Source organism: Halichoerus grypus, chromosome 6 (genome assembly GCF_964656455.1).
Source record: "Halichoerus grypus chromosome 6, mHalGry1.hap1.1, whole genome shotgun sequence".
Lineage (NCBI taxonomy): Eukaryota > Metazoa > Chordata > Mammalia > Carnivora > Phocidae > Halichoerus > Halichoerus grypus.
Window position 1 is genome coordinate 126,135,417 of NC_135717.1, and position 12,247 is coordinate 126,147,663.

The 12,247-nt window shown below is 36.3% G+C and overlaps 1 protein-coding gene across 6 annotated transcripts in view; it reads right to left on the reverse strand.

Moving 5' to 3' along the window:
- Positions 1-928: 928 nt before the first annotated feature.
- The window catches only part of TAFA2 (TAFA chemokine like family member 2), a 461,307-nt gene continuing 449,988 nt past the window's right edge, over positions 929-12,247 (reverse strand). For 3 of the 6 annotated variants that reach the window (XM_036122878.2, XM_078076200.1, XM_078076199.1), the window contains exon 5: positions 929-3,093. In XM_036122878.2, coding sequence (XP_035978771.1) covers positions 3,082-3,093 — 12 coding nt within the window. In that variant the 3' untranslated portion in view covers positions 929-3,081. Of the gene's footprint in view, positions 3,094-8,007; positions 8,065-11,811; positions 12,058-12,247 lie in introns of all 6 variants that reach the window. The other 3 variants (XR_004926761.2, XR_013449245.1, XM_078076201.1) reach the window with 3 other exon arrangements.

The following is a 12,247-nucleotide window of genomic DNA, read 5'->3' on the forward strand; positions in this document are numbered from 1 at the left end:
TTAGATACAGATTCTCAGTTCTCCTCCTACCCATTAAAGTCAAAACCAAGTTTGAAATCACATGTGGTACTGTCTGGCATTAAAACTGGAAGCCTCCATTATGTTAAGGCAACAAGAGTGTACAAAAAATAAAGAAAAATAAAGCTAAAGGATGTTATTCTAAAAATAGAGAACTTGAAAAAAGTTATTACAAATCAGTCACTCATTGACCATATTCTTATACTCTAATCCACACCACAGTAAAGTTTTACCAAGTTAGTTGAAAAGGATAAGATCTCTCTCTCTCTCTCTCTCTCTCTCTCTCTCACACACACACACACACACACACACACACACACACACTGCATGTGAAACTGGTAAAATCCAAGTAAGGTCTGTATTTGAGTTAATAGTATTGTGCCAATGTCAGTTTCTCGGTTTTATAAGATTTTGTCATTGGAGGACAGTGGGAGAAAGGGCACACAGAAGTTTTTCTCCACTCTTTTTTGTAACTTCTTGTGAATTTTAAACTATTTTAAAAAATTATTTTTAAAAAATTTGAAAGCTGAGTTATAACCATATCTGATATTTTCATTAACATTTCCATATATAATGAATTTCAAAGGATAAGCAGTATATTTAGCAATTTGTATAATAAAAAGAATTTTGCATATTGCTAGCAAATATCAGTTGTGCTCATAGTCAAGATGTGGGCAAATAGCACAAGTGTAAATGCATCTCTTTCAATTGTTTCCTAGGAAAGAAGCAAATCAAGTATTGGAACCTTGTGTAAATGGCAAGAGCTGCCATGGATTTTTATTAAAAGTTAGATTGAAAAATTTATGTCAGCTTCCCCATGAATTCAGAGGCTTTTCTGGATAGTAACTGAAGTACTTTTAAAATAAAACACTAGAAAACAGATTCTCCAAATGTAACTCATGAAAGAGAGTCTATTTTATATCCCAATTTTATTTACTTTTTCTGAATAGTCACAACATTAATCTACTAGGGATAATCTAGTTAGTATATTTGAAATTCCATTTATTTTTTTCTATTGATATGCTTGTGTTACACTTGTATATAATACAGAATTTCCAGTGTGGTTTTAAAGGACTCAGTTAAAAAAAATGAGAAGCATGATCTACAATTTCAGACAAACCTAGGACAAATTCATAATTTCCAAAATAATAGTTTTCTACTTTGTTCCAAAGAAATTAAATGCTGTTATAATTGATGCAAAAATTCCAGGATAACTGTTATTTTTTTCTTTCTGAATTCATACATAATCTCGAACTATTGCAAAATCCACTCAGAGCCATCTAATTAGTTTTATGTATAATTAACAGGGAGGGAGGAAGTCATTTCATCCCATGGACTTGTGGGGCAGTACACTTTGGTTCAGTGTCCAAAGTATACTTTACAAATTTAATTTTTAACAAATTTTACACTTTTAATTTTTCTGCCCAGAAGACATTCTGGGTAATGTACTAGTCTTTGAAATTTGTTACCAACCAGCAGGCCAAAACTCTCCAAGGTATGTCAGCCTCCGTCCTGGAAACCAACATAGACTTAATTGACCATGTCAGTGAGTTTTAAAAATAGGAAAGATGGTCACACCTTTTCTAACATGATGGAACTTCTAATAGGACAATTTCTGAAGTACCTTCCTGTTAGGCTAAGATGAGTAAACTAAGAAGTCTCTCCAGTTACATCCCTTCAACTATACATTTACACAATATTATTACAGATTGGCTATGCATTTTCAATTCTTCTCTAACTTCACATAACAAATGAAATAAAATAAATGTAGTATAAAATTATACATTCTGTAATAACTTAGAAAAAAAGTACATACATGTTTAAGGCCTTTAAATATTTGTAAGACTTTCCTGTAGAACTGAAGAACAAAAATGTTAAAATGACTACAAAACTGTGGACAGAAACTGACCTAAGAAATTGTTTGAATGGGACAACTATAAGCAAATATTTATAAATTCAAGACCAAGGAAAATGAACAATTCTATTAACGGACTGAACAAACAAATACATAAGCATTCAAACAGTCATTGGGAGCGAGCAAGGGACAGTCTATTAAAATGAAAGAAAGGACAGTTAAAAAAATTACTAGAAGAAATCTTAAGTGAATAACTCTCAAGCTAAGAAATCAGAAATCCACATGCATCCCTGTCGATTTTTTGAAACTGAAGGCTTCCTACATACTTGACTGCTCACTGCTGATTTCTGTGAAGGGAAAAAGTAAATGAAAACATGAAAGAAAAAGCTCACTTGAAAAAAAAACAAAAACAAAAACCGAGAGGGAACGTACCCTTAGAAGTACAAAATAGCATATAATGAAAATGGAAATTCAGTTCTAACTATTACCTATTTAACTGATAGAGAGCTGCAGTAGTATGTTAGCCTTGGGGAAACATGTCAGCTTGTCTATACATTCTTATATGATTGATGTAGTCAGATAACTATTACTTGCCAACAATAATTATTATCAATGGATATATATTTCCATTCCTTTAACAAAAGCAACTTTAAGACGTTAAAACATGTAGGCTTTCAGAGCTCCGAGAATAGGATACAAATAAAATTGTCTCAGTCTACACCATGCCAGAGAAGTTCGCAAAGGAAATGTCAGTAAAGGCGGGTGCAGTCCCACCAGCCAATGAACACAGGACCGGACCCAGGAACATATCCATGGCAGAAGGCCGGTGCACTTGGCAGACTTTCAGAAACAAGAAAAGCAGTCCCATTTGAGGCCAAGAACCCAAAAGGTGAGTGTCTCTGACATCACCTGGAAACACCAACTCTTCAGACGGCAACTTCAAATTCTCTTAGCAAGTGCAATATTACAAGTTGAACACAGTTCAAATCTGACAAAATCTTCATGACACAGAAGTTCATGTCTGACTTTTTAAAAGTCTTGGTTTCAAGAAGAGGCTGATGACGAGCCATGAAATCCCTTGGAAATAAGACTCTGCAGCGCCTCTTGTGAGCGATATAAAAATCTCCCTTCAAGATCACCTCAGGAATTAAGTTTCTGTGCATATGTTCAATGTAATCAGGCTTGAGGACCACTTGATTTATCCTTGGTTAATGGGTCACCTACAAAGGAAGAAGAAAACAATAATTTTATAACAAGGCTATGATCTTCAAGCTCCAAACACAATTTAGTATTAGAAATTAATAACTCAAAATGGTGGTATTTGCTATATCAAATAAATTGTTGAATTTTAAAGGACTACCATATTCACATTTTGCCACCTATAAAAATACACCAGTTTTTTTTTTCTCTTTATACTTTCACAGGATTTTTAGAGCCACCTGAACAACTATCCAAATGACTGCAGCTCTGACCAGGAAGATCTTAACTGGTGACACTACCCGTCTCAAATCCAAAGAATGATTCTGGAGTCTTTGTTCTTGGTACAGGCTTGGAAGATAGAAGCCGGAGATCATAAACACTTTATGCCAGGCCTCAGTAAAGAAAGACCTTTGTTCACAGGAACACAATCAGACCACATCTTCAAGAAAGTCCTTGGGCATTGGCTCCATAAAATCCATTCTTGAAATAGTTTAAAACTTGAGTGCTTATTTGACTCAATTAGGTTTCAGAAAAATTAACTATTCATGAGGAGAAAAGAAATACCTGGGGAGAAAAACAATGATTGCACGATATTTTACCAAGTTTTAAGAGTGTCCAAAAATTCTCAAAAAATTGACCAGTATTATTAATGCTATTATAAATATTATTAAGGGAGATCCCCACTGGCTTTTCACACCTACTTAAGTCCAAAGAATGTGTACAGGAAAAAATAATAAACATCTAGAATACTTGATACCTATATATCTCTCTATATATATGCGTACATGTAGATGATAGATGGATATAGAGAAAGACACAGATTTCTGCTGTCTCAATGAATTCCTAGTTATACTCTAATATCAAGGTACTTAGAGTTGCATAACTATTCTTTTCAAGCAATGGTTATAACAAAAAGTGAATTCTTGAAATCTACTGTGGATACTTTGGTTTTATTCCATTATATAATTACTCATCCCTTCATAAAATATCTATGGAAAGGCTGTTTTTTGTTTGTTTTGTTGTTTTTTGATCAACTCTGAAAAAGAGAAACATTAAGCAAAATAACCTAGCTCTGGCTCTACCACCTCTGGTCTCAAGTTACACTACAAAAGGAAGCTATACATTCAAAAACAAGTATTTTCTGTGTGGAGGCAGCCATCTTATTTATGTCTCTTTGATCAGCTATCCTGCCCAAGAAGGAGCCTCTGCTTGCATATTTAAAGCTTCTTACTCCCATGCACAGAGGAACTACGGGAGGAATTGAACTGGGGATATAAGGACACAAATACAGAAAGGGCCTGCTCACCTCCAGAGATGCTGGGAGCAAGGGCTCTCTTAGGTAGGGCAGCAATCTCACTTTCAATTTGTCTTCCACTTAGTGGTCATTTTATAGAAGTTCTGTGAATGGCTCCCTGTTTGAGTGTGAGTGTACTTTACCGTGGAAAGTAAATATGAATGTTTCTACACACATTATGTCACAGGTGGTCAATGGAGGTAGCTGATCATTGTGAAAAATACAAACTCTTTATGATAAACTTTCTTATAAATACTGATTTAACACAATCTTTGATGGCCATTGCCTGAGCAAGATCCACTTGCCTTTTCTGGAGATTCTCCTCTTAGTAGCATGATAAGGGACTATATTTCCAAAACTAGTGCGAGGAAAAAAGAGGAATTGAGAGAGACTGAGAGAGAACAAATGGGTGAGCCTCAGCAGGGATTCAGCATAGGCAACTGGAAGGACATGATGCCGTGACCGCACAAGAGTGAGTGGCCTGTCCTGTGTCATTTCAAGCCCTGGTTCTTAGTAATCTGTGTGGGTATGGTAGATGCATTCTTCTATCTTCATTCCAAGCTAAGTATGTCATCCTGCTGGTTTATATAAAGCTGGGGAGTGATTCTCTCAACTATATGTTAAAGCTTTGTTTTTACATAATTTTAAAAATAGACACTCAGATTTACAGTACAATACCAAAGGTTTATGGACGTAGAACAAATTTTTCGTCCATCTCAGTAAACATAAAATGTATACACATAAACACATATATACAATGCACATTCTAAGAACATCATAAATCTACATTTTTATTCTATCAGCTAAAATAATTGCTAGAAAATAAAAATGTAAACATGACTAAAAGAATTGTCTAAGTAAGCATAGATCAAAACATGATTAAAATGACTTTTTTCCTCCAGTTTTACACAATATTCCTAGTTTATTAATCCTAAAAATATGCTAGCACATTTTATGAGATGAAGATAGGGCCTAAGTGGACTATTTGTTTTAGATTTCATTTTTTGTAAATTACTCTGATCAAGTAATTGTTGTTTGATGTGTGGAGTTCAAGGTTACAGTCAGGGTGGTAGTACTCGCAGGCACAGTGGATGCATCATGCCACCTCTCGGACCCTCAGTTTTCCAGTATGTAGAAAGGGGATAATCCTGTTAACCTCACAGGGTTGCTGTGAGGATCAAATATAATAATGCTTATGAAAATGTCTATTCTGAAGTAGTATAATAAAAGTTCAGAGTTTTTTGTAATCCACAAATCTTTAACAAGAGAACCACTAGAAGTACAATGAGAGGTTCACACTACCAGACACTTAAGTCAAATTAGAGGAACTCTTAAGGAATCCAAACAAAGGCTAAGTAATTACTTGTACTTTTCAAGGTAGTACAGATATGAACATGTGTGAGCATGCCTCAGCACCTTCCTTGACAACCTCCAGATTTGTACCAAATGAAATGGCAAAACCAAAGATTTAAAAACGTAAGGATGATTTTGAATGTAGGTACATTATCACCAATTTTAATCACCTAATACACAAGACACAGTAAATTTAAAATGAAATTGTCTAAAATATAACACAAAAAAACAACCCTTTGATAATTTACATGCTTATTAAACAAGTCCAAGTTATTCAAGTCAGAATTCTGGCATGCTAGTTGGAAAACAAGTGCCGTTTGACCCTTTCCTGATATGCAAGCGTTGTTTAAGCAATATTAATACAATCTAACATTTAAAAACATTGCTCTTATTTTAATTTTTTAATACACCACATTAAGCATTGCCTTATTTTTAGAACTTAAATATAGCGCTCTCTCTCTCACTCCAGCCATATCTTTTGGAAGAGGCCAAATAGTAAAAAGTGGTAGCTTGTAAAGAGGATTTTCAGCAAGTTTTCAGTAACTAGAAGCAGGACGTTGCAATAAAACCATCTTTACAGGGTAGGAAATATCATTTGCTACCATGAACGTACTGTATTTTGGTTCTGAGGGCAGTAGATATAAAATACCGCATGAGGGAGAGAAATGGTCCTACCATCATTACACTTGTGCCTTGAGCTTCGTACGTTTTAATCACCACCTCAGTGAATTTACCTTTCCAAAGGCAATGTTTCACACAGCTGTTCCTTTTTTTTTTTTTTTAAAGATTTTATTTATTTATTTGACAGAGAGAGACACAGCCAGAGAGGGAATACAAGCAGGGGGAGTGGGAGAGGAATGAAGCAGGCTTCCCGCTGAGCAGGGAGCCTGATGCGGGGCTCGATCCCAGGACCTGGAATCATGACCTGAGCCGAAGGCAGACGCTTAACGACTGAGCCACCCAGGCGCCCCCAGCTGTTCCTTTTTATGTAAATCTTATTTGTGTGTGCTGCACACCAGCCAATTCAGCAAGTAAAAATACTTGACCACTGAATACATGCAAAAGGTAATAATAATAATAATAGTAGTAGTAGTAGTAATAGTAATGGCAGCTTTTCTAGTCACAAGCACAGAGCTATCTCGGTAATGACCCACCAGGATGGAGCTAACCTGCTAACATTAAACAAAAAGCACTAATTCTTTAAGAATTATCCCCTTTTTAAAAAACCCATCCCATTTATTTCTCTCAGTCTAACAAATGTATTATAGGATTCTGATTATCTCAAAAATTTGTGCTAAAATCACATCCTTTAAGTCTGTTCGCCAATTTAATCAGAGAAAACAAAACCAGGTCGTGGCATACATGACGTTAGTTAAATATGAAATTAAGTCAGCTATTTTATACTGTTTTTATTTTATGTTTTGAACATTATGAGTATCCTCTGCCTATCTTCTAGTGAAGATAAATTAGAAAGGCTAAAAAGGAAATTCAAGAATCTATCCCGTCCCCAAGTGTAAAAGATGATTTTATAAAGTTCTTAAAATAATCCTATTCATGGAGGTTGTAATTCCTTTCCCCACTCAAGGCCTGCCGCCTGAGTTATCAGTGGGAGGCAACACACTATGATGGGAGGTATGACAGTGCAGCCTGGGTTCAGATCTCTTCCTTAGCATTTTCTCACACTGTGGGGCTGAATAAGTTATTTGAACTCCCTGAGCCTCGTCTTCCCCAAGGATAATATGAGAATGGTATTACCAGACCCCATGCATTTGCTATTGTGGTTAAATCACATAATCCTTCCAAAGTGTCCAGGTAAATGCTTTTTTTTTTTTTTAAGATTTTATTTATTTGACAGAGCAACAGAACACAAGCAGAGGCAGCAGCAGAGGGAGAGGGAGAAGCAGGCTCCCCGCTGAGCAGGGAACCCGACGCGGGGCTCGATCCCAGGACCCTGAGATCATGACCTGAGCAGAAGGCAGACGCTTAACCATCTGAGCCACCCAGGCGCCCTGGTAAAAAATAACTGGTGGTAGTAGTAGTAATTCCCAAACATGACACAAAAGGCGATACATAGGATAATTACTGGAGGGGGCATTACTGCTGCTTTCTCTGTAAGTATTGATTTAATTTTCAGTGTCTTATAGAAACTGACCTTGCAATTACTCATTTCGTATTCTTAATAGTCATAAAGTCATATCAAGAGGGAAGCGCCACTGTTTGGGCCTACTTTGGGAGTGAGACACTTTTCAGATGAGGTGATATGGAGTAGTGGTTACAAAGAGTGTACCTGAAGCCAGGCTTCCTAGGTTCCGTGCTCAGTTCTGCTGATAACTCAGTGTGTGACCTTGAGCAAAACAGGGATAATATTAGTACCTACATCGTAGGGTTGTATGAGCTGAGGAGCAAACAAGCTACTAGGTCAAGTGCTTAGAACAGTGCCAGGCATGTAATAAACACTATGTAAATGGTAATTATTATTATATATTATATATAAACACACATACACTTCTAGCCCTCTGAATGCACTGAATTCCTAGTTTTTGCCCTTGATTATTTCTGATCATTCATTACTAGTGTTTATAGACACATAATCCATTCTTTTTCATTCTTTTTTTGTCTTTTTAATGGACCAGCTGCCATCAGACTTTGCATACAGAATATTTAGGAAATGAGCACTATATTTTAGCCATCTAGCCTTAAAAAATAAATGTGGTAAAATTATGCCAAAACAAAATGCAGATTTGTAAATTTTCTTATTACTGATGATTCCTCTGATATTGTTCTACTCTGAGTTCTAACCCATACTCCAGATTTTTTTAAATCCCAGTTGTTCAGTTTGCCAGTCTACATAAAGTTGTGAAATCCTGTCAAATTTCCACAGCATCGATGTGAATCTTATCATTTTAGCTTAATTCAAAAAAATAATCTTTTCTCCAGTGTGGTCGTTAAAATCTTGTTACGAGAAACTATTGAACAGTATTTACATTCCTGTGAATATAAAATGGGTCATATACACACAATAATAGAACAGACAATGCATTGTGAACATTACAAGTCAGTTTCATAAAAACATGTTGAATTTACAGTAAATACCCAAGTTATTAGAGAAACATTTATTTTTGACTGATGAACAATATTTAAACAGTTGGAAGGCAAGGAATAAATATGTGGCAATATTTCCAAAAGGGGGTGGTAGGTTTCAATGCAGTGCATGTCCAGTCTTTATAATACAGCTACTTCATGACATCACAACAGTCACCAAGTCAAACTAACATACTCTGCAGTAGCAGGTTTTCTCATTTAAACTAGAGAAAAGCTGCCATCGAGCTGGTCATAATTGTACGTGAATGCACTCGTCCTATCTTAAAGCACCTTATGTAATGAGGTGTTACAAAATGAAAGAACCTGTCGGTCTAGAATAATCCTTCAAGAGTAAGCTGACCAGACAGCATTTACGTATAGATGAAACACTGTAAGGCAATGACGTATGAATCATCTTCATAAATCTACCCACCTGTATAAAAAAACTAAGGCTTTATTTTATTTTCTTGGCAATGGAGGTGATTCCCATAGCCATGAAAACTGTTGGATTTTCATGCCACAGTTTAATTTTCCTTCATAAGAATGTCCAGTGCTGGCTTGGCCTGAACATTTATTTTAACATTTGAGGCACCAAAAGCCAGCTGCATAATGCTTCTGCTAGGGTGAGCATTTCTACTAAATGACCTTGTTATCTGTCTTATAAATTCTCTAAAAATTTAACAGCCTTGGGTGATTGGAAGCATAGTCCTTTCAAACAACAGAGAGCATTGCCCTAGCTAACTGGTATAACACAGTGTGTGGAAGCAGAAAATGTCATATAATCTAACTACACTGCTGGGGAGAACCAAAACACCAAGCGTAACGGAAGAGGGGTGGCCTTACCCTGATGAGTTTTACACTACTGTTACTACCTGCTAGTCTGAGCACATTGGACAAGTCACTTAAAAATCTCTGAATTTCCAGGGTTTCTACCTACTGAGTGAGTCTGTTGGATCCAGTGAGCTTCTCATTCCCTTCTATCCCCAAACTACTCTGACATTTTTAAGAAGCACTAATTCCAAATGGGATAAAACTTTATCCAGATTACCTAAATTCAGTGGTGGTATAACCACTGGGTAGACTTCATTTTTCTAAGAAGCCTACTCATTATATATTAGAATGCAAAACCAGTAAGCTTTTATCACAAACACAACATCTGTCAATGGCTTGCAGCTTCCTATGCTGTGCAAATGAAGATCTTGACTGGAAATGAATCTTTTGAACAGATGGACCTGCACTATTTCTCGGAACTTTGAAAGCTGTACGGGGCGCCTGCCATGAACTCTTCTATGTGACTCATGAAAGCAGATGACTGTTTGCTTTGCCATTTATGCACATTCATCTACTCACAAGCAGATCAACTGATTCTGTCTGGATGACATTCACTGCTAGCGCACACACAAAAAAACATTCCCTGATTTCTCTTTGGGTAGTTAATAAATTCCTTTGGGACATTAAGGAAATGTAAGACTTTCCTTCTCCTGGCCCCTGTTCACACCTTGTGTTTATTCCAGGTGGAAAATGACCCCCCAAATTAAGATCATTCTGAAAGAAACAGATAATGGGATCCAGTTATGTTTCACTTAAAAACATTGAAAAGTTCTTAAAAGGGGAAAACAATTATATTTGAATACTTGGAGGTAATCTGAGTAGACTTAAAAAAAATATTATTTCATATACCAGCATAGTTCACACATTTTTAGAAACAGTTGAGATTTTGAACTCAATTGGAAGGTACTTTACCTGCCAAATTTGATATTAGGTTCATTTTTTTAGACTCACCTCTAATTTATAAAGGCGTAATTTGAATTGATAGTTTTTATCCACTTTCTGACTTAAAGCCTTACTTGAGAAGTTTAAATTTATCTGCTCAAGTATGGCACTTCTCAAGAACTTCAGCCTCACTGCATATGAGGGCTAGCAGTATGAATTGTACTCAAAAGGTGAAGTTAAGATACGTGGAGTTGGGGAGAAGGGCTGAAACATGGAAGAAATTCTTCTTAGTAGCCTGGAGATTACTAAGAGCAACATTTTCTCTGAACTTCCAGGATAGGTTGAGTTACAAATACGAATGGCTCTTAGTTACAACCTTTCCTTGAGATACCTGTCTGAATAAAGAATATGTTGCTGTCACTGGAGAAGAACTTGGTGGAACTTGTACCAAGCTAGTATCATGCCTGAAGTAACACATACACCCTCCTCCCCTCCCTATCCTTTTCCATAATATTACATTTAGAGATGATCCTTCCATATGTGGTAGATCTTTGGAAAAAAATTCATCTTCTGTAAGTTGCAAAACTAGAATGTATTTTCTGAAAAACAGTGTAATATAGTCTATGATGTTTAATATACTGGGTGCTTTGCTTTTTCCTTTGTATTTCTCAGTTATATAGTTCCCTGGGTTGTTTTTGTTTTTTGGTTTTACAATACCAGTCACAATTCTGTAGCTTCAAATTCCTAAAGTTGGTCAAAATGTGAATCTTTAGCTATTTCTCATTGTTTAGATGCTAGTTTGACATAGCTGAATCAATTATAGGGCAGTGTAAATACATGAAGATTGGACCATTAGATAAGAACACAATCTTCACTTGGTTTATGGAGATTCAGTGAAAGCTTGATGGCTCAGTACTTTTCATGCTAATTTCCACATTAATAGGCAGGTTGAACACTGACAGAGGTCCACTAATACACCCAGTTTTGTATTATCCATTTCCTATTCTTGGAAAAACAGTATCAACTGCAGGGCCATTGTAGGTGACAATATTAGGTTCACCTCTTTGTGGCAGTTTTAATTTGTGGTTCTCATTAGTTCAAAGAGTGATGCCCCCTTAGTTCTATAAAAGATAGTTCAGTGCCTTTCTTTACTGACCACTGAGACAGTTCTTTGCCTTCTGATCCCTAAAGCTGTACCAAGTTCATCTTTCCCTCTGAAATCAGGAGCACCTGGAATGCTAATGGTAACTATAAGAAAGAGTAGGTTACAGTTAGTCCTGTAACACAATGTACACACCTGCTGCTCTGGGAGAAATAAACCAAGACGAGAGCTCATTTCAGGAGATGTTTTGAATCTTTACTCCTCAACGAAACTTCTGTCCCTTCCTTAGAATCCGACCAACACTAGGATTCGCCACACTAGTGCTCCAACGTGGAGCCACAATTTTTTTGAGTGTGGAAAAATCAAAAATTGTCATCAGGCACAGCAGAAACCTTCTCTTTCTACTTCTCCATTCGAACTTGAAGAGTTTTACACGTTTGCCTAAGGAATAAACACACGTCAGGTACTCCACTGTTCAACAGATGATTACAAGAAGCAAACCTGGGAGAAAGGGAACATTTCAACAAACATAAAGGGACAGAGAGACAATAACTTCCTTTACGTCCATAAAAGTCACAATGGAGATAGGATTGCATCTCTCCCTAGAGGATTATAAACTCTTAGAACATTT